The sequence below is a fragment of the Phyllopteryx taeniolatus genome, chromosome 13, assembly GCF_024500385.1.
Source record: "Phyllopteryx taeniolatus isolate TA_2022b chromosome 13, UOR_Ptae_1.2, whole genome shotgun sequence".
Classification (NCBI taxonomy): Eukaryota; Metazoa; Chordata; class Actinopteri; order Syngnathiformes; family Syngnathidae; genus Phyllopteryx; species Phyllopteryx taeniolatus.
In genome coordinates, this window is record NC_084514.1 from 22,046,686 (window position 1) to 22,069,685 (window position 23,000).

The following is a 23,000-nucleotide window of genomic DNA, read 5'->3' on the forward strand; positions in this document are numbered from 1 at the left end:
ATTTTTGTTTAACACAACGTCCCAACTTCATTGGAATTGGGGTTGTACAATAAGATTGAGATTTAGATGTATTAATGTCCTTCGTTATTATACCAATACTATAGCACTGATAACTAAATTATTTTTCTTCTCAAACTACACAAGTTAAAATATTTGTTTTTTTAAAACAATATAAGAACGGGTGATCATTTATGTTCATGTTTATTTAAAGACATTTGACCTCGTGGGTGGCAAAGCGCGCCGGGGGCGCGTGTTGGTGCTGATCGAGCAAGCCGGCATACGCGCATAGTGAATACGCGCTTGCATATTTCCCTGCCAAACGAAGGAGGGCCATAGTGTATTTTGATGTTAATGCCAATTGTAAATAATCAAATATATTGTCCAGTGAGCTAAAGTTGTAAAAGAAGATGCTTAGGAGCAGCGTTTGCTGTTGTTACGTTAACTGCTAGAACACCGTGAAGAGAGTCTGCTGCTTCGTAGGCCACTGGGTCTTGCCCAGAGTGTCGCAGTGATGAACTCAAAGTCACTGGATGGTTGTAATTTCAGCAAGTTCTGGTGACCATCAGCTAATTTACTGCGTATATTGACTACGTGTATTTTTGGTGTCGTAAGCAAAGAATTTTGGTCATAAAATCCATGACTGTAAGGTGCCAATACAAAAGGCTGGCGAGTAGTGACCAGTGCGCAGCAGGTTAATATTGGAATGATACAGCTCTTGTTATCGGTCCAGTTTTTTTGGTTTTCGGACCGATGAGTGTGATGTCATTCCCCCCCCCTCCCCAATATCGGGCCAACAGTTATCAGTCCAATAGTTATCGTGGATCCCTACTCGAGTCAGATTCCAGTTGCCAATTTTATAACAAATGCATTATAGTAATTGACAAACTCCTACCACTCATCAGTAATATTGAGAGTTTCGTTTCCCTAGCAATTGCCTCCCAGGCATAATTTGAATTGACTGCACGACTGGAAAAGGAAATCTGATGTCACATGCAAAACAGACACCATTCAGCTGTGAAATGTAGTCTATTTATTGTGATCAAAAAACAAAGAACAGCCAATAAAACAACAAGAAAACAAAATACTCAGGAGCAGTAAAGTTTTTTTTTTTTTTTTTTTTTTTTGTAAAACAATGACTGGTAAACAGCAAAAGGATGTGATTGGGCCAGAATAATGGACTCTGACTCTACCAAGTGGGCAGGCATGGTAATTGATCTTTTATTGGAAACCCAAAAATACGTCAAAAAATATACATAATACTGTACAATGTTATCATATTTCATTCAGATTTTATTAGATCAACTTTTTAAATTTAGTTAATCAAAACCACTTCAAAAGCTTACTTTTCTTGCATACATTTATAAATTGACAGCTATGTTAACTTATTTCTTACAATATATTATTTCCTGTTGTGCTAACTACACTTACTACTCTCCAAAACATTTAGTTTCTCTGCAGCTTCTGTTTGAGAATGGACAGTTGCTCTGCGTCGATGTTACTGCCTCCACACACTATTACCAGCAGGGGGCCCAAGAGAAGCGGTAGATGACCTAAAATGAATCACACATCATTAGGGTACCATAGTTAATTGGGTTTTTTACCTTAGGGCCTCCTATTGTTATTATTCATCAACACCTTCAGTAATTAGATTTGACCGATACTATATGTGTAGCGGGGGCACGGTGGCCGACTGGTTAGAGCGTCAGCCTCACAGTTCTGAGGACCCCGGTTCAATCCCCGGCCCCGCCTGTGTGGAGTTTGCATGTTCTCCCCGTGCCTGCGTGGGTTTTCTCCGGGCACTCCGGTTTCCTCCCACATCCCAAAAACATGCCTCAATTGGAGACTCTAAATTGCCCGTAGGCATGACTGTGAGTGCGAATGGTCGTTTGTTTGTATGTGCCCTGCGATTGGCTGGCAACCAGTTCAGGGTGTACCCCGCCTCCTGCCCGATGACAGCTGGGATAGGCTCCAGCACGCCCGCGACCCTAGTGAGGAGAAGTGGCTCAGAAAATGGATGGATGGATATATGTGTAGCTGTACAGCTCTGGCTCCAGACTCTTCTTACCTAATGACTCAACTGCAGGGGTCTCCAGTTATCTAACGGTACCGAGATACAACGTTCAGACGTTACAAACGGCGCATGATAAACTAATTTGCACAGCAGTGGCGGCTCTAGATCAATGTTATTGAGGGGGGCCTGGCTGTGGTCCTCTGGTGTAACCATTTTATTTTACTGCCAAGTTTTTAACAGCCAAAATTGACCAGTTACAAGATGCATTACGCCGATGTTGCGCAAGTGTTTCTGAGCGGACCAACTCGTCGTTGCCTTGAGTCGTTAATAAAATCTTGCATTGTGAAATGCGTCCGGCTGTCTGTTGAACCCTTGATATAATATACGACAGAACCTAAAGAAATGTTGAGCCTCGCACATTAGTTCCGTGTACACTGTACAGTGTACAGAATCTCACAATTTTAATAATTAGAGTGCTGTACGTACAATCTTCATTCGGAGGCGGGAACATAAAGGGGTCCACATTCTTTGTTTTGGGGGCACTGATCCCCATTGCAGTCTCCAACTGCAAGAACCTCTGCTGTTGCACAGTGGCATAAGAATACGTTGTCACACTTTGTCCAAACAAAGGTACGTTTAGTTTGAGCAGGCATTAAAAATTAACAACTAAAGAAACAAAGGGTCTTTTTTTCGTGACTATAATTATTTATATATAGCGGCTGAAATAAGTATTTAAAACGTCACCATTTTTCCTCACTAAATATATTTCCAAAAATGTTATTGACTTCAAATTTTCACCAGATGCTGCGAACAACCCAAGTAATCCATACATAAAAGGAAAGTAAAACAAAAAAGATCAGAAATTAAGTAAGGGAAAAAGTATTAAACACATGAAGAAAGGGAAGTGCAAAAAGGCATGGAAAGCGAAGACAACACCTAAAATCAAACAGCAATCCAGCACCTTGTCAGTACAAATGAATATGAGCTGGTTCAGTCGTAACTGATGGCCTACAAAAGGTCTTATTGCCAAGGTGTGAGTCAAGACACATCTCATGATGGGTAAGAGCAGAGAGCGGTTTCAAGACCATCGCAAACTAATTGTTGCAAAACATAACGATGGCATTGGTTACAGGTGCATATCTAAGCTTCTGAATGTTCCAGTGAGCACGGTTGGGGCCATAATACGCAAGTGGAAAGCCAATCATACCACCATAAATTTGCCTTGATCAAGTGCTCATCGCAAGATTTCTGACAGAGGAGTGCAAAGAATAATCAGAAGAGTTGTCTAAGAGCGAAGGACCACCTGTGGAGAGCTTCAAAAAGACCTGGAATTATAAGGTACTGTTGTCACAAGGAAAATCGTGAGTACTCCGCCGCCATGGCCTGTATGCACGCTCACCAAGCAAGACCCCATTACTGAAAAAATAAAAAGCATATCAAAGCTTGTTTAAAGTTTCCTGAACAACATTTGGACATGCCAGTTATATACTGGGAGAATATAGTCTGGTCTGATGAGAGCAAAATTGAACTCTTTGGATGCCATATTGCCACATTTGGAGGAGAAATGGCACTACACATCACCCTAAAAACACCATACCAACAGTGAGGTTCGGAGGTGGGAACATGATGGTGTGGGGCTGCTTTTCAGAAAATGGTACTGGTAAACTTCACATTACTGAAGGAAGGATGAATGGGCAAATCTACTGAGACATTCTTGACAAAAATCTGCTGCCATCTACGAGGATGGTGGAAATTTCAGCAGGATAATAGTCCAAAACATACTGCCAAGGAAACTCTCAATTGGTTTCAAGGAAAAAAAATAAAGCTGCTAGAATGGCCCAGCAAATCACCTGACTTGAATCCAATAAAAAAAATCTATGGAAAGAACTGAAACTCAAGGTCTATAAAAGAAACCCACGGAACCTTCAAGATTTGAAGACTGGTTGTGTGGAGGAATGGGCCAAAATTACACCACAGCAATGCATGCGACTAGTTTCTCCATACAGGAGGCGTCTTGAAGCTGTCATATTGCAAAGAAAGGCTTTTGTACAAAGCATTAAATAAATACCAGTTGGCGTGTTCAATAATGTTTCCCTGTGTCACTTCACATTATTACACACAACTTAATTTCCGAGTTTATTTGTTCTATTTTCTTTGTATGTATGGATTACTCGGGTCCCTCCCAACATCTGGTGAAATTTTCATGTCAATTGCATCTTTGGAAGTAGACAGACCCTTTCCAAAAAACAAAAACAAAATATAGATCATGGAATATTTATTTCCATAAATCCATTCAAAAAGTTTAACTTTCATAGATTATAGATTCAGGGCTCAAATGTAAACAATTTCAAGTATTTGTTTATTTTTACATAATTTGGGCTTCCAGCTCATAAAACCCATAAAATCAGGAATTCCCCAAAATTGTAATCCTGTGCAGAAATCTGCCCAAATTTTGCAGGCCATAAATGTTTTCAACTGAGTGTCACACACTAATCATCTACTAAACTCAAAGCACCTGCACATGTTTCCCCAGGTGTCATTAAATTGCTGCAGTTTGGTTGAATTGTCTCAGTTGGGTTCAATATGGGGAAGACTGCAGACTTGACAATTGTCAAGAAAACCATCATTGATACCCTCCATAGGATGGGTAAGCCACAAAGGTTCATAGCTAAGGAGGCTGGCTGTTCACAGCGTGTTGTGTCCAAGCATATCAATGGAAAGTCTCGTGGAAGTACAAAATGCGACAGGAGAAGATGCACCAGCAAAAGAGATGACCGTAGGCTTCGGCAGATTATCATACAGAGAAGATTCCAGAATCTAGCAGAGATCCGGAAAGAGTGGAATGAGGCGGGAGTCACAGCTTCAAAAACCATCATATTCAGACGCTTCCGCGAGCTGGGCTACAACTGTCGGGCTCCTCGGGTCAAGCCACTTCTGAACCTGAGCCAACGTAGGGAAGAGTCTCAATTAGGCCAAGGAGAAGAAGGACTGGACTGTTGGCCAGTGGTCTAAGGTCCTCTCTTCCGATGAAAGTAAAGTGTGCCTTTCATTCGGGAATCAAGGTCCAAGGATTTGGAGGAAGACGGGTGAAGAACTGAGACCAAGCTGCTTGAGGTCCAGTGTGAAATATCCATAGTCAGTCATGATTTGGGGTGCAATGTCCAGTGCAGGTGTTGGTAAACTCTGCTTTCTTAAATCCAAGGTCACCACAACAGTCTACCAGAATGTTTTAGATGACTTTGTGATTCTTTCAGCTGAGGATCTGTATGGAGATGCAGATTTAATCTTCCAGCACCAAATCCTGGTTTGATGCCCATGCCGTCACAGTGTTTGACTGGCCAGCCAACTCGCTGGATCTAAACCCAATTGAGAATCTATGGGGTATTAACAAGAGGAAAATTAGAGGCATCAGACTCAAAAACAAAGAACTGACAGCAAGCATCAAGGAAATCTGGGCTTCCATAACTCCCAGGCAATGCCACAGGCTGATTTCCTCAATGCCACAGCGCATCCAGGCAGTGATTAAAGCAAAGGGATTCCCAACCAAATACTGAAGATTAACATATCGTTTTGAAAGTACTATATTTTGATTGATTTAATGTGACCCTAATGTCATTTTTTTTTTTCTACAGAAACAGAGAATTAAATGGTGATTTCTTCACAGTATTAAAATTTTTGGAACTCCTGATTTTGTGGGTTTTATGAGCTACCTCACTGGAGGCCAAAGAGCCTCTGCCTATGGCAGCTTGGCGGCAGAAGGTGATCAGAATCGCCGGGCTAATTATGGCTGTTTACGGACAATGGACTTGGCTATGCTAGAAAAGAATACAATTACTCCTACAAACATTTTAGGTCAAACCAAAGGACAATCTTTATCTATACTTAAATGAAATGAAATCATATTAAATTATCAAATTATATTTTTTACCCCTCCTGGAGCTGTCACCTTATCGTGGTGGAGGGGTTTGTGTGTCCCAATGATCCTAGGAGCTAACGTGTCTGGGGCTTTATGCCCCTGGCAAGGTCACAAATGGCAAACAGGTCCTAGGTGAGGGACCAGACAAAGCACAGCTCCAAAAACCCCTATGATGACAAACATATGATGGCTCTGGTACCAGTCCTCTTGAGAGGGATTGGACTCCCTTCCACTCTGGAGTTGCCCACAGTGAGAGGCGCCGAGCAGGTCTGGGTATACTTATTGCCCCCCAGATCGTCGCCTGTACGCTGGGGTTCACCCCGGTGGACGAGAGGGTAGCATCCCTGCGCCTTCGGGTGGGGGGGACGGGTCCTGACTGTTGTTTGTGTCTACGCGCCAAACAGCAGTTCGGAGTACCCACCCTTTTTGGAGTCCTTGGAAGGGGTGCTGGAGAGCGCTCCCGCTGGGGACTCCATCATTCTGCTGGGGGACTTCAATGCTCACGTGGGCAATGACAGTGAGACCTGGAAGGGCGTGATTGGAAGGAACTTGGACTTCTGTGCTCATCACAGATTGTCCATAATGAACACCATGTTCAAGCATAAGGATGTCCACACGTGCACTTGGCACCAGGACACCCTAGGTTGCAGTTTGATGATCGACTTCGTGGTCGTGTCATCGGACTTGCGGAAGCGTGTCTTGGACACTCGGATGAAGAGAGGGGCGGAGCTGTCAACTGATCACCACCTGGTGGTGAGTTGGCTCCGATCGTGGGGGAAGATGCTGGTCCGACGTGGCAGGCCCAAACGTATTGTGAGGGTCTGCTGGGAACGTCTGGAAGAATCCCCTGTCAGAAGGACTCTCTAGCAGAACTTCACCCACGTCTCGGGGGAAGCGGGGGACATTGAGTCCGAGTGGACCATGTTCCGCGCCTCTATCGCTGAGGCAGCCATAAGGTGCCTGTCGTGCCGGAAATCCCTGAACCCGTTGGTGTGCCGTCAAGCTGAAGGAGGAGTCCTATTGGGCCTTTTTGGCCTGTGGGATTCCTGAGGCAGCTGATGGGTACCGGCTGGCCAAGCGGAATGCAGCTTTGGTGGTCGCTGAGGCAAAAACTCGGGCATGGGAGGAGTTCGGTGAGGCCATGGAAAAAGACTTCCGGACGGCTTCGAGGAAATTCTGGTCCACCATCCGGCGTCTCAGGAGGGGAAAGCAGTGCACCACCAACACTGTGTATAGTGGGGATGGGGCGCTGCTGACCTCGACTCGGGACGTTGTGAGTTAGTGGGGAGAATACTTCGAAGACCTCCTCAAATCCACCAACACGCCTTCCCATGAGGAAGCAGAGTCAGTGTTCTCTGAGGCGGGCTCTCCTATCTCTGGGGTTGAGGTCACCGAGGTGGTTAAATAGCTCCGAGGTGGCAAGGCCCCGGGGGTGGATGAGATTCGCCCAGAGGTCCTAAAGGCTCTGGATGTTGTGGGGCTGTCCTGGTTGACACGCCTCTGCAACATCGCGTGGACATCGGGGACAGTGCCTCTGGATTGGCAGACTGGTGTGGTGGTCAGGGGGATCACAATCCTCAGCCTACCTTGTAAGGTCTATTCAGGGGTGCTGGAGAGGAGGGTCCGTCGGGAAGTCTAATCGCAGATTCAGGAGGAGCAGTGTGGTTTTCGTCCTGGCCGTGGAACAGTGGACCAGCTCTACACCCTCGGCAGGGTTCTCGAGGGTGCGTGGGAGTTCGCCCAACCAGTCTACATGTATTTTGTGGACTTGGAGAAGGCGTTCGACCGTGTCCCTCGGGGAGTTCTGTGGGGAGTGCTTTGGGAGTATGGGGTACCGAACCCCCTGATACGGGGTGTTCGGTCTCTGTACCACCGGTGTCAGAGCTTGGTCCGCATTGCCGGCAGTAAGTCGGACTCGTTTCCGGTGAGGGTTGGACTCAGCCAAGGCTGCTCTTTGTCACCGATTCTGTTCATAACTTTTATGGACAGAATTTCTAGGCGCAGTCGTGGCGTACAGGGGTCCGGTTTGGTGGCCTCAGAATTTCATCTCTGCTTTTTGCAGATGATGTGGTTCTGTTCGCTTCATCAACCCGTGATCTCCAATTCTCACTGCAGTGGTTCGCAGCCGAGTGTGAAGCGGCTGGGATGAGAATCAGCACCTCCAAATCTGAGACCATGGTCCTCAGTCGGAAAAGGGTGGCGTGCCCTCTCCGGGTTGGGGATGAGATCCTGCCCCAAGTGGAGGAGTTCAAGTATCTTGGGATCTTTTTCACGAGTGTGGGAAGAATGGAACGGGAGATCGACAGGCAAATCGGTGCAGCGTCTGCAGTGATGTGGACTTTGTATCAGTCCGTTGTGGTAAAGAAGGAGCTAAGCCGAAAGTCAAAGCTCAATTTACCGGTTGATCTACGTTCCTACCCTCACCTATGGTCACGAGATGTGGGTCGTGACCGAAAGAACAAGAACAAATCCCGGCCTCGCCTGTGTGGAGTTTGTATGTTCTGCGTGGGTTTTCTCCGGGCACTCCGGTTTCCTCCCACATCCCAAAAACATGCCTGGGAGGTTAATTGAAGACAGTAAATTTCCCCTAGGTGTGAATCTGAGTGTGAATGGTTGTTTGTTTACATGTGCCCTGCGATTGGCTGGCGACCAGTTCAGGGTGTACCCCGCCTCTCGGCCGAAGATAGCTGGGATAGAGTCTAGCACGCCCGCGACCCTAGTGAGGAGAAGCGGTACAGAAAATGGATGGATGGATTTTTATTTATGTACGAATGGTTGTTTGTTTATATGTGCCCTGCGATTGGCTGGCAACCAGTTCAGGGTGTACCCTGCCCTCTGTCCGAAGTTAGCTGGGATAGGCTCCAGCACTCCCGCGACCCTGGTGAGGATAAGCTGCTCAGAAAATGGATGGATGGATATTTCAATTATCAAACTAAATTACACTTGAATGTTTCTGATCATCAAACAAAATATTAAAGTCAACGCAAGTAACCGCGACCCGAGTGAGGAGAAGCGGCTTAGAAAATGGATGGATGGATGGATGGATTTTGGCGGAAAGTCGATATTCATGGTCGGACTTGGTCTCCCACAAATAGAGGAGGTCTGGTTGTTTTTGTCAAGATTATGCTAAAGACGCAGTCAATTTTAATTTTGTTTCTAAATACATAAAAGTGCTGATAATGTGCAAAGACTGAGAAAAATTTAGTACTGAATTGTTGAGAAATAGCGTTTCACTTTTTCACCACCTCAGTTGTACGGAGTTGTACTGAGGGCGTGGCTAAAACGAGGCCAAAGTACGCACTTGGGTTTCTGGCATGAGTCGGCCCTCCCCCACTATATGAGGAAACCGGAGTACCCGGACAAAGTGTAAATTCCTGGCGCTCGTGTGGATGTGATTTTCTGCCTCTTGTCTTTTTCACTAAGTGAACAGAACTGATGGATACCAATTGGATATGTGCTTTAGCACTTAAGAAATCCATATGAAAGTGATGACTTACCTTCAGCCTGTAATCGGTGCACAACTCCACTGTAGACAGCTGCAAGTGTTGCTCCACATGCCATTTCCACAAGTACATGTTCCTCATCTACAAAGGCCACAAAAAACTAGGCTCGTTTCACCTTCTTTGTAGTTTAGTTGAAAAAAATGGCTTAAACCTTAACACCCTTTCCAAAAGAAGCTCACCCAGGAATGTCTCCATAGCATGAAGAGCCTGCTGGTCAGTCACCACTTCAGAAATGATTGTGACCTCATTGCTCTGACTGTACTCAAATGCTTTCACACAAACTGTCTTTGCGCCAAGGCTTTTAGCTTCACTGGGGAGTGATAAAGAAAAACAGGGAAATTTTGAATTCAGCAAGCCTATGATGAGTGTCAAATGAGACATTATTAGCTATTCAGGCAAGCCCAAAGAAGTCATTTGACCTGGTGATGTCATCCAAGGTGACTATCCTTCCTGCCTTAACTGAAGCATTCAAACAGTCTGCACCAACTGTTTCCATGGCGATGACGGGAACATCCATCCAGCCTACGTCCTTCAGGCCCTGGACAACCCCACAGAGGAGCCCACCTCCACCCACTGATATCAGCACTGCTCCAGGCTTGACAGTTGGACCGAGAGTGGCTGCAGCTTCTGTGATCAGACTAGAATTTCCCTTCCTTTTGTGTGTGTAGCAGAAAAAACATTGGAAATATTAAGTATGTAGGGGAACTGAAGTGGTGATACTAGAATAAGTGATTGCTATCTACCATATAAGGGGATGATCAAACGGGGACACATAGGCAAGTCCCTCTGTTTCGACGAGTCTGAGAGCCTCAGCGTTAGCATCATCCCAAACCTGTGTAGAGGGTTGTTTATATTTTTCATTCAAAAAACATTTTCTATTTCTGTAAGTTTCAAATACAAAATAAGTCAACGAAAACAGCCTATCGAGGTCCAAATTGACATGTAAAGATCTTTACCTTGCCCACTATCTTGACAGTAGCACCTTGATCCTCAAGTCTCTGGACAACAAAGTGAGGTGTTGATGAGGGAATTACTATGGTGGCTGGCATACCCATTTTTTGGGTGGCATAGGCAGCTGCCATTCCAGCATTACCACCTGAAATACATCATCATGTCACAACTCAACCGTCTATTGTATGGTATGAATATTCAGTGATAATAAGGCTCTGTAAGCGATGTCACCTGAGGAGCAGACAAATCCTTTGTCCTTTGACTCCGACATAAGCTGCAGACAAAAGAATCTACATGAAATAGGGTAATTACGTTGATAATTCATGCTTTTGTATATATGGAACGTATATACCTGTTGGCATAAGTACCCAATGCCGCGGATCTTGAAAGAACCAGAGGGCTGGGAATTCTCCATTTTCAGATACACAGTGGTTCCCACACGTTTGGACATTGCAGCACTCTCCAGTAAGGGTGTGTTTATGTGGAAATGTTCAGCCATGTTGTGACAGCTTGACCTGAATTGAAAAGTTATCAACACATTCCTAGTTAATTAAATTAATAATCAGATTGACTATTAACTGAACAGTCTGTGGTACTGTGTCTTAAAGCCAATGATAATGCCAGTTTTGTTGATAACCCAAAGATTACAGTCTCACAGAAGAATTTAACATTTGAGAAGACGAAGGAGAAGTGGAAAGTGGGTTCTTGGGTAGAAAGAGAAGAGGAAAACATAGAGCCTCGGACTGAATGTGGGGACATTGAATGTTGGGACTATGACAGGAAAATCTCAGGGGTTGGTTAACATGATGATTAGGAGAAAGGTTGATATATTGTGTGTCCAGGAGAGCAGGTGGAAAGGCAGCAAGGCTAGAAGTTTAGGGGTAGGGTTTAAATTATTTTACCATGGTGTAGATGGGAAGAGAAATGGTTGGTAATGGTTATTTTAAAGGGAGAGTTTGCCAAGATATGTCTTGGAGGTGAAACAAGTATCAGATAGAGTGATGAGGCTGAAACTTGAAATTGAGGGTTTTATGTATAATGTGATTAGTGGCTATGCCCCACAGGTAGGATGTGACTAGAGGTGAAAGAGAAATTTTGGAAGGAGCTAGATGAAGTAGTTCTGAGCATCCAGACAGAGAGAGAGTAGTGATTGGTGGAGATTGTAATGGACATTTGGTGAAGGAAAGATGATGGTGAAGAAGTGATGGGGTAAGTTTGGCATCCAGGAAAGGAACTTGGAGGGACAGATGGTGGTAGACTTTGCAAAAAGGGGATGGAAATTTCTGTAGTGAACAATTTCTTCCAGAAAAGGCAGGAACATGGGGTGACCTACAAAATCGTAGATAGAAGGACGCAGGTGGATTACATCTTGTGCAGACAATGTAATCTGAAGGAGGTTACTGACTGTACGGTAGTGGTAGGGGAGAGTGTGGCTCGACGGCATCGGATGGTGGTGTGTAAGATGCCTCTGGTGGTGAGGAGGAAGATTAAGAAGACAAAGGCAGAGCTGAAAACCATGTGGCGGAAGTTGAGAAAGGAAGAGTGATGTGCGGCTTTTCGGGAAGAGCTAAGACAGGCTCTCGGTGGACACAAGGAGCTTCCAGAAGATGGACCACTACAGCCAATGTGATCAGAGAGACAGGCAAGAGAGTACTTGGTGTATCTTCTGGTGGAAAAGGGGAGAATGAGACTTAGTGGTGGAACATCACAGTCCAGGATATCATACAAGAGGTTAGTTTAGAAGAGACACTGAGAGGACCAAAAGGAGTAGAGAGGAACACATTGAGATGTGATGTTGGGCAAAGGTAGAGGTGACAAAGACTAAACAAGAGGCATATTATGACATGTATGGCAGGTTGGACACTAAAGAAGGAGAAAATTATCTCTACAGGTTGGCCAGACAGATGGACAGAGATGGGATGTACAGCACGTTAGGGGGATTAGGGATAGAGATGGAAATTTGTTGACTGGTGCCAAAAGTGTGCTGGATAGATGGAAAAATACTTTGAGGAGCTGATGAATGAGGAAAATGAGAGAGAAGGAAGAGTAGAAGAGGCAAGTGTGGTGGACCAGGAAGTGGCAATGATTATACAGGGGGAAGTTAGAAAGGCACCAAAGAGGATGAAAAATGGAAAGGCAGTTGGTCCTGATGACATTCCTGTGGAGGTATGGAAGCAGTCTGTGTTTTGTGGTGTTTGGATCCATCCATTGAAGGGGAAGGGAGGAAGGTCACCGGTGCCATGTCTGGTTGCTTTTCATGTCGGGGTGCTGGGTTCCAGTGTGTGCCCTTCGGGGTTGGGGGCTGTGGGCTTGGAGCGGGGGGGTCGGGTTGAAGCTTGCGTGTGGACTATTTGGCTTGGTGGGGCAGTCCGGGGTCCCGGGTGGCTGTTTTGGCGATGCTGCATTTAGCTTTTGGCTGGGACATTGATTGGTGGGTGTTGGGTCGAATGGGTTGTTTCCGTGCGCATTGCCTTCTGGTTAGTGGGTTTGATGTTCGTGCTGGGTGTGGGGAGCCCCGAGTCGAATGTTCATTTTGGTTTATGTTGCAGGGGGAGTCGGGGGTTGTTGGTGCCGGGGTCGCCCTGATTCGGGCGATGCCCGGCCCTACTTCCTCCCTCTTGGTCGGGCCATGCCGGACCCGCAGGAGTATAGCCTCTTACTTCATAAACGTTTTTTTAATACTCACACTGTACATACTCTGCACATTGGGCAGTCATATCTCATTCAGGGTCCCCTGGGGGACTGGCACCAGGTATGGTGGGGTGGGCGCTGACACTGGTTTTCCGGTCTGGTCGCGCCAAACATCCCCCCCCCCCACACCCCCTTCTTAACTGCTCTGCCAGTCCTCCAGTTTTAATGCATCATACACCAGTCTGTGGGGGAGGGGCAGGGCCGGACACTTGGCCGGGTGTCTCTGCACTCTCTGACACGGCATGCTTCTCTCCCGCAGATTTTTAATGCACTACATACATTCACGTATCCTTTGGGGAGCTGATTGGCCTGGGTGTAGGTGGGGGTGACGGTGGCAGGTCATTATTGTCCTTTGACCGTCATACCTCACCCCCACCAGTTTCTCCAATTGTAATGCACTACACCCCACCACACACAGTCAAGGTACAGGAATAATGGTTGCCAGTCGGGGACTTGGTAACCATAGTAATAGGGTGGGTGGTGGGTTTTCACATCTCTCTTGGTTGGACTCCTGGGGCTTGTCTCGGGGTTCTTTGTGGTATTGGTGTCAGACTTGTGGGCTGGGGGGCGGTGTGTGTGGGGATGGGGCAGTTGACTTTGTATTCATTGATTAGTGTTTCGGCTGGGGGTTGGATGTAGCATTGTTGAGGTGGATGTTTGGAGCCGTTTCATTGCGTTGGGTGATTTGTGTGTGCGGGTTTTGGCTCGGCTTCCTCTTTGGAGCTTATGGCCTTTAGTTTTGGGGGGTGCGCACCAGGACTCGTCATTTTGGCACGGGCGTGGGGCTTTGCACGGCGCTGGTAAATTTTAATTTAAAAAAATTATTATTTTATTTTATTTTTTTATGGATACGGCCGGGTGCTGTGGAGCGCTGGTTCCTTTCACGATTTTCACCGGTAGGGTGCGGGGTTGGTATTTGTGGTGCTGCGTTTGTGTGGGTTTTGTCCTGGTTCATTGTGGTGTGGAGTTGCTGCGGTGGGGTTTTGGCTCGGTGTTGAGCTTTTTTTTTTTTTTTTTACTGTTGTTTGTGCCGTTGGTGCTTGCATTGGTTTGGGGACTGGAGTGGGCGAAGAGGACCGTCGGTGCGGGAGTGTGGCCGACCGTTTGCCTTGTTGGCTGTCTCGGTGTTGGCATGGACGTGTTTTGTGGTTTCGCTCGCCCGGTTGACTGGGCAAACTAGAACTAGCAGACATTCCAACAGCTTCTTCCCTCTTGCGATCAACTTCTTAAACACCTAACCTACAATTCCATTACAACATGCTGGCAACTTTTTGACTTGAGTTCATTGTCACATTTCTGTGGGGCCAATTATATATTACTCGTGCAATCACTGTAGTAGTCTCGCCACGCTGCACTATTTGCATATCTGTTGTTGACCAATACTGGCCACTCATGCCAGAGTAGCATCTGCTCCATTTGCACACTGATTGAGGAGTATCTGCAACATTTGCACAATCAACATTGTCCCAGATTATCGCGCTACTTGTCACTTTAAACTGCATACACTCCTTGAAGTCGCGGCGCCCTTTGCACAATGTCATTGCACCAGACTATTGCAATATTAGTCATTCGAACTGCTCTAAGAGCTAGAGGACTCTGCATCTTTTGCACAATTGTCAAAAAAAATAAAAAATAAAAAAAATAAAAAATGTACCGGCATTACCAGATAACTATTAACCCCTCATTGCTCAGTGACTGTTTTTTGTCAATGTCTTTATGTCTCGAAAGTGTTCTCTGTCAATTGACTCTCTGTTGTTGTACTAGAGCGGCTCCAACTACCGGAGACAAATTACTTGTGTGTTTTTTGGACATACTTGGCAAATAAAGATGTCCGGCTGCATTTTCAATCAACATCAGAATAATTAAATAATTTAAGAAGAGGGAGTATTTCAAACTCCCCTATTGCACAGCAAAGCTGTTCCAGCACAAAGGCATACAGATCCACCATTCTGCAAGGCCATGCAGTTGAACAGGACCGGTTGTAAAAAAAGAAGGAGCTACATTGTGTCTTTATAGCTCTAAAGAAAGCCAATGACACAGAGGAACTGTGGTATTGCATGTGGAAGTCTGGAGTGGCAGAGAAGTATGTTAGAATATTACAGGACACATATGAGGGCAGCAAAACAGTTGTGAAGTGTCCTGTAGGTGTGACAGAGGAATTTAAGATGGAGGTGGGACTTCATCAGGGATCAGCCCTGAGCCCCTTCCTGTTTGTAGTGGTGATGGATAGGCTGACAGATGAGGTTAGACTGGAATCCCCGTGGACCATTATATTTGCAGATGACATTGTGATCTGCAGTGAAAGCAGGGACCAGGTGGAGGAACAGTTAGAAAGATGTAGGGATGCACTGGAAAGCAGAGGAATGAAGATTAGCCGAAGTAAAACAGAATATATGTGCATGAATGAGAGGGGTGGTGGGGGAAGAGAAGAGAAGAGATAGCAAGGGTGGATGATTTTAAATACTTGGGGTCAACAGTCCAGAGCAATGATGAGTGTGGTCAGGAAGTGAAGAAACGGGTCCAAGCAGGTTGGAATGGGTGGAGGAAGGTGTCAGGTGTGTTATGTGACAGAACAGTCTCTGCAAAGATGAAGGGCAAAGTTTATAAGACAGTGGTGAGGCCAGCCATGATGTATGGTTTAGAGACACTGAAGAGACAAGAGGAAGCAGAGCTGGAGGTGGCAGAAATGAAGATGTTTAGGTTCGCTCTAGGAGTGACCATGTTGGATAAAATTTGAAATAAGCTCATCAGAGGGACAGCCAAGGTTAGATGTTTTGGAGACTAAGTTAGAGAGAGCAGACTTCGATGGTTTGGACATGTCCAGAGGAGAGATAGTGAGTATTATTGGTAGAGGGATGTGAGGATGGCGCTGCCAGGCAAGAGAGCAAGAGGAAGACCAAAGAGAAGGTTGAGGGGTGTCGTGAGGGAAGACATGAAGACAGTTGGTGTTAGAGAGGAGGATGCAGGAGATAGGCTTACATGGAAAAGGATTACACGCGGTGGCGACCCCTCATGGGAAAACCCAAAAGGAAAAGAAGATTCTACATCAAAAAGTGGTCCAATTCCACAAAATCTGGCAACCATAATTGAATTATCTTGGACCTGAATAATTTTAACTACTGTGCAAGAAATCACTTGAGCCTTAGACTTGTTACCTCGGATGTGTGATAACATGACTGTTCCCTGTGGCTAAGTCAGTCTTTGTTAAGCTGAGGTGTACTTTATTTAGTTTTTATGTGCTTTATATATGGTAAATTAGTTAAATGTATGTTTGCATTTTTGTACCTCTATGTGAAAAGGGAAAAAAACAACAATATTGTGTGGAAAAAAAGTATCCGCCCATAAACTTATACAGGCCAAAATTTCGAGGGGTTCTCCAAGTTGACGTCAAAATTACAGTGATGTTTCTCATGACATCACTTGCCCTAAAAACTCAATTTATATAAACTGGAATCCACAACTATTTTTTGTTTTCAAAATCTTATTTTCACCCAAACCAATGCGAGAGAAGATGGCGAAATCCTGATTAAGTTTTTTTTTTTTGTATTTAGTGAACATCTGATGATTCCTTTCTTGGTGCTGGCCCACTTGATGGCGCACCGAAAATGATGTAGAAGGAAATGACGGCACGTAAATGAGGCATTTGGCAGAGCAATGGGTGCAGCGTGGTTGTAAAATGCTCACAGAAAATATTTTGTGTTTCTGTAGCATAAAATAGTCATACTATAATTACTGTGTAGCCATAAACAATGATAAAAATTGCCACAAACGAACATCTACCTCTTTCCGAGAACCCGTTGCCTTCCAGCAGCTGTGTGGGTGGTCACGTGGTCGTGACACAGCACTCCTCTCATCCTTACTTATCTGTTTTTATTGCTTTTGTTGATCCCTATCTCATTTATTTTAACGTCCATCCATCCATTTTCTGAGCCGCTTCTCCTCACTAGGGTCGCGGGCGTGCTGGAGCCTATCCCAGCTGTCATCGGGCAGGAGGCGGGGTACACCCTGAACTGGTTGCCAGCCAATCGCAGGGCACATACAAACAAACAACCATTCGCACTCACAGTCACACCTACGGGCAATTTAGAGTCTCCAATTAATGCATTTTTTTGGGATGTGGGAGGAAACCGGAGTGCCCGGAGAAAACCCGCGCAGGCACGGGGAAAACATGCAAACTCCACACAAGCGGGGCCGGGGATTGAACCCGGGTCCTCAGAACTGTGAGGCTGACGCTCTAACCAGTCGTGCACCGTGCCGCCAAAATATCCCATAATGACTAAGTAAAAACTTATTTTCAGACGGTTGTGCAAACTTATTGAAAATGTAAACATTAATAGGTACATAAGTATTCACACCCATGGTGTAATATTTTGTTGAAGCACCTTTGGCAGCATTCACAACTTCACGTCTTGGGTATGTCTCTACAAGCTTGGCACACCTGTTTTGGGGCATTTTCTCCCATTTTTCTCTGCAGATCCTCTCAAGGTCAGTCAGGTTGGATGGGCAGCGTCGGTGGACTGCCATTTTTAGGTCTTTCCAGAGATGTTCGATTGGATTCAAGTGCGGGCTCTGGCTGGGCCACTCAAGGACATTCACAGGCAGCTCCTGAAGCCACTCCTTTGTGATCTTGGCTGTGTGCTTTGGGTCATTGTCGTGTTGAAAGGTGAATCGACGCCCTAGTCTTAGTTCCAGAGCACTCTGGACCAAGTTCTCTTGAAGAATTTCTCTATATTTGGCAGCTGTCATCTTACCCTCTATGGGGACGAGTCACACAGTTCCTGCAGCAGAATAACAGCCCCACAGCATGATGCTGCCACCATCATGCTTCGCAGTAGGGATGGTGTTAGCCAGGTGATGAGCAGTGCCTCTTCTTCTCCAGATATGACACTTGCAATTCAGGCCGAAATGTTTTATTTTGCTTTCATCAGACCAGAGAATATTGTTTCTGCAGGTCTGAGAATCCTTAAGGTGCTTTTTGCAAACTCCAAGCGGGCTGCCATGTGCCTTTTAGTGAGAAGTGGCTTCCGTCTGGCCACTCTACGATAAAGGCCTGATTGGTGAAGTGCGTTAGCAATGGTTGACCTTCTCAATGGTTGTATCTCCGCAAGGGAACACCGGCAAGTATGAATGAAGCAAACTCATGTGGCGAGTACAATGACTTCCAGTTTAAAAACAGCGACTCCAAGTCCGGGCTGCAGTGTATGCTGAGCTCCGTGACATCCAGTACAAGATTTCTTGTTGCTGTAGAGCATATTCCGCCACCTTTTGCTTTCCACGATAGCTCTGTGACGCAGTCCGCTCGGTGTAGCTGGTGCGCCCAAGGATGTGTCCTCTCTCCGCTGCCCTTCTCTCTCTACACGAACGACTGCACCTCAAACCACCCTTCTGTCAAAACTCCTGAAGTTTGCAGACGACACCACAGTCATTGGCCGCATCAAAGACAATGACAAGTCTGCATATCAACATGAAGTGGAGCGGCCGGAGTTACTTTTTTCTTACTTAGTTACTTTTAAGAGCAAATAATCTGGAAAGTAACTAAGTTACTTTTTCAAGGTAACTGTGGAAACACTGGTAGTGTGTTTTTATGTATCAACAGTATTTTTTGTCAAAATGGTTGTCTACTGTCGTACTAGAGCGGCTCCAACTATCGGAGACAAATTCCTTGTGTGTTTTTGACATACTTGGCAAATAAAGATGATTCTGATTCAGATTTTAGAAATGTATTCCATTACAGTTACTAGTTAACTATGACGATATGTGACCTCATGACCGTGGAATCTTTGTTTATTTCCGGTAACAAGTTTATCGGCCAGCATTAGTAATAGAGCTTAAATAGGTAAAGCAGTGGGTGATCGGTGACGGGAGACTGAGATATTTACTTACGGTGCGACCGTAGGTATATGCTAGCTAGCTTCTCCATTAACCTCACCAGCAGTCGGGATGACTTTGACCGCGCACAGTTTTCTTTGTAAATGTTATCCTGAATGAATATATCCTCCAGTGAATGGATGATCGAAATAGCAACGTCCATTCTCCATTCTCTTTGTTTCACTTTGAAACTGGCTGCATTTGTGAAGCCAGCAAGTACATTGAATGGCCTGTGTCATTCCCCTGTTGGCCAACAAAGAAAATATGCAGTACATGTACATTAAGGTTCATAATGACCTTTCACCCACTTGTAAGCTGCTAAACTCCTGAGTCGGTTGGTCAGAGTTGGCCCACGAGTTTGAAAGCGAGCATTTGCTTCGCTTGCCACTGAGTCAAATGACTAAATCATGTCCGCTGAGTTATCGAATGAGGACTTTCATGAGCTTTCTCCTCTCTCTTCCTTCTATGCACCCGTTCAGTTTTCTTTTTGAGACAGTATGAATACACGATAGTGTAAAATTGCACATCGTTAAAGCAAGGTTCACGATTATATCGAGGGTGACATATACAGTGGTGCTCATAAGTTTACATACCCTGGCAGAATTTATGATTTTATGATTTCTTGGCCATTTTTCTGAGAATATGAATGATAACACAAAAACTTTTCTTTCACTCATGGTTAGAGCTTGGGTGAAGCCATTTACTATCAAACAACTGTCTTTACTCTTTTTAAATCATAATGACAACAGAAACTACACAAATGACCCTGATCAATAGTTAACATACCCCAGTTTTTAATACGATGTATTGCCCGCTTTAATATCAATGACAGCTTGGAGTCTTTTGTGGTAGTTGTGGATGAGGCTCTTTATTTTCTCTGATGGTAAAGCCGCCCATTCTTCTTGGCAAAAGGCCTCCAGTTCCTGTAAATTCTTGGGCTGTCTTGTATGAACTGCACGCTTGAGATCTCCCCAGAGCGGCACAATGATACTGAGGTCAGGAGACTGAGATGGCCACTCCAGAACCTTCACTTTATTCTGCTCTAGCCAATGACAGGTCGACTTGGCTTTGTGTTTTGGATCGTTATCATGTTGGAATATCCAAGTACGTCCCATGCGCGGCTTCCGGGCTGATGAGCGCAAATTTTTCTCTCATGTATTTTGATAACATGCTGCATTCATCTTGCCATCAATTTTGACCAAGTTTCCCGTGCTTTTGTAGCTCACACATCCCCAAAACATCAGCGATCCATCTCCATGTTTCACATTAGGAATGGTGTACTTTTCATCATAGGCCTTGTTGACTCTCCAAAATGTAACGTTTATAGTGGTGGCCAAAAAGTTCAATTTTGGTCTCATCACTCCAAATGATTTTGTTCCAGAGGTTTTGAGGCTTGTCTCGGTGCTGTTTGGCATATTGTAAGCCTGATTTTTTTGTGGCATTGGCGTAGTAATAGCTTTCTTCTGGCGACTCAACGATGCAGCCCATTTTTCTTCAACTGCCTCCTTATTGTGCATCTTGAAACATCCACACCACGTTTTTTTCAGACAGTCCTGTATTTCAGCGAAAGTCATCTGCAGGTTTTTCGTTGCATCTCGAACAATTTTCCTGGCCGTTGTGGCAGAAACTTTAGTTGGTCGACCTGATCGTGGTTTGGTTTCAACAGAATCTCTCATTTTCCACTTCTTAATTAGAGTTTGAACACTGGCATTCTCAGTTCCTTGGATATCTTCTTATGTCCCTTTCCTGTTTTCTACAGTTCAATTACCTTTTCTCTTTTGACAATTTGTTTGCTTTCCCCTTGACTCAGAATCCAGAGATGCCAGTGCAAGGGTCTGTCAGGAGCCCAGAAACTCACTGAACCTTTATACACACACTGATTACAAGCAGACAGATCACAGGTGTGGATGGTTGCCTTTAGTAGCCATTCAACCCCATTTGTGTCAACTTTTGTGCATGTTATCAGGCCAACATCTCAAGGGGATATAAACTTTTGATCAGGGTCATTTGTGTAGTTTCTGTTGTCATTATGATTTAAAAAGAGTAAAGACATTTGCTTGATAATAAATGGCCAAGAAATCATCAATTCTGCCAGGGTATGTAAACGTATGAGCACAACTGTATCACCCAACCCTAGAAGGAGCTCAACTTCTGCATTATGAATAATGCTTCCTTTTGGCGTTGCTGTATTCTGTATAAAATCGATGATTTGCTCCTTGGTTTTTAGAACATTGAAGTGGTCTAATAATGAATTTACAGTACTATAAGGATGCTGCTCGCGCTATAGGTCTACAGTTCTCTTTCCTCTTGGCTTTTTGCAATGCTGAGAAAAGAAATTGTTGGCAAATTTTACATTCTTGCTCATCCCTCTTTCATCTTGTTTTAATAAAAGATAATGGAAGAAGTCAACGTATGTGTGATGTGTTTTAATCATAGAACTAACGATCATTACAAATATCCATCCATCCATTCATTTTTGATACTACCTCATTTCTGTCCTGATCAGGGTTGCAGGTGAGCCGGAGCCTGGTCCCAGCTGCCTTCGGGTTCAAAGCGAACGACACCCTGGAGTAGTCGTCATTACAAATACTGGTTTAACAGCAGTGAGTAAGTAAGTCGTACGTATAGAAACAAAATACAGTATGCGTTGATTTAAGATGTATCAATTCAATATACTGTCGCTTTCTAAATCCATTATCCATCACATTTCTTTATCGCTTATCCTCACTTAGGGTCACGGGTGAGCTGGAGCCTATCCTCGTTGACTTTGGGCAAGAGGCTGGGTACACTCGGAACTGGTTGACAGCTAATCGCAGGGCACACATATCCAGACATCAGATAACCATTCACACTCTCGTTCGCACCTTAGGACAAACTATTGAGAGTCTTTAATTGACCTAACACGTTTTTGGAATGTGGGAGGAAGCCGGAGGACCCAGAGAAAAGCCTCGCAAGCAGTAGGAGAATAGGAAAACTCCACATGCCTCACTGAATCATAGTTGAAACAAAGTGAGTCTCATCCCTACTGACAATGAAGTGTGAGTCGGTCCACCATATTTTGTTGTCATTATTAACTTATTTCTAATGTGTGACAAATAAGAATGTTAAAAACGAGTGTTTTTCGTATTATGCCCTCATCATGCACTTAAAGAGAACTATATATTATTTATTATTATTATTAATAGCAACAGTGTTTACCTTGACACTTGTGTGACAGTAAAGGATAGTCTAACACCCCTTAAAACATTGCTTATACCGTTAATAAACATTTTTAGATGATGAAAGTTGACTCTAGACTCATGAATCTACTTTAACTTTCTTGATAATTATACCAGGCTGAAACACATGCAAATTACTCTCATCAAAACTGCATATTTGAATATTAAATGTAGTTTGTACTGCATTCTATTGAGAAACATCTCAGAGCTGCTCTTCAGCAGAACTGCATGATTACCGCTCTGACTATGAAATAAGTTCGAGCTATCAATTTTCTGTTGTGCTTCCATCCATCCATTGTCTGCACTGCTTCTCCTCATGCGGGTCGCGGGGCGTGCTTGAGCCTATCCCGGCTATCTCCGGGCGAGAGGCGGGGTACACCCTGAACTGGTCGCCAGCCAATCGCAGGGCACATATAAGCAAACAACCTACAGATAATTTCAAGTGCCCAATTAACAACCTACAGATAATTTCAAGTGCCCAATTAACCTACCCTGCATATATTTGGGGTGTGGGAGGAAACTGGAGAACATGCAAACGCCACATTTGAACCCGGGTCCTCAGAAATGTGAGGCAGATGTGCAAACCAGTCATCCACCGTGCCGCCCTGAAACAGGTTGTTCCTTGAAACATAAACAAATATTATGCTTCTGTGGCCTCTTTTCAGTGACAAATAAAATCGTCTTTATTACACTGCAAGTTTTAAGAGCTGCTCAGAGAAAAACTGAGGCGGCTTACAACTCACAAAGTTACAAAGTCTTCTCAAAGGAGACGAGTAACACTCATCTCTCAAATCGTTCTTGTATTAAACACCAAATAGAAATGTATGCTATCAAAACGTGTT

At 44.7% G+C, this 23,000-nt stretch overlaps 1 protein-coding gene across 2 annotated transcripts in view; it reads right to left on the bottom strand.

Annotated features, from left to right (window-relative positions):
- Positions 1 to 1,194: 1,194 nt before the first annotated feature.
- Positions 1,195 to 23,000, bottom strand: part of sdsl (serine dehydratase-like) — a 24,973-nt gene continuing 3,167 nt past the window's right edge. Inside the window, exons 2-10 of one of the 2 annotated variants that reach the window (XM_061795185.1) lie at positions 21,427 to 21,505; positions 10,734 to 10,896; positions 10,613 to 10,655; positions 10,387 to 10,526; positions 10,174 to 10,262; positions 9,850 to 10,083; positions 9,610 to 9,740; positions 9,425 to 9,511; positions 1,195 to 1,550 (exon numbers count right to left, since the gene is read on the bottom strand). In XM_061795185.1, coding sequence (XP_061651169.1) covers positions 1,444 to 1,550; positions 9,425 to 9,511; positions 9,610 to 9,740; positions 9,850 to 10,083; positions 10,174 to 10,262; positions 10,387 to 10,526; positions 10,613 to 10,655; positions 10,734 to 10,896; positions 21,427 to 21,431 — 999 coding nt within the window. In that variant the 5' untranslated portion in view covers positions 21,432 to 21,505 and the 3' untranslated portion in view covers positions 1,195 to 1,443. The remainder of the gene's footprint in view (positions 1,551 to 9,424; positions 9,512 to 9,609; positions 9,741 to 9,849; positions 10,084 to 10,173; positions 10,263 to 10,386; positions 10,527 to 10,612; positions 10,656 to 10,733; positions 10,897 to 21,426; positions 21,506 to 23,000) is intronic. The other variant, XM_061795186.1, reaches the window with a different exon arrangement.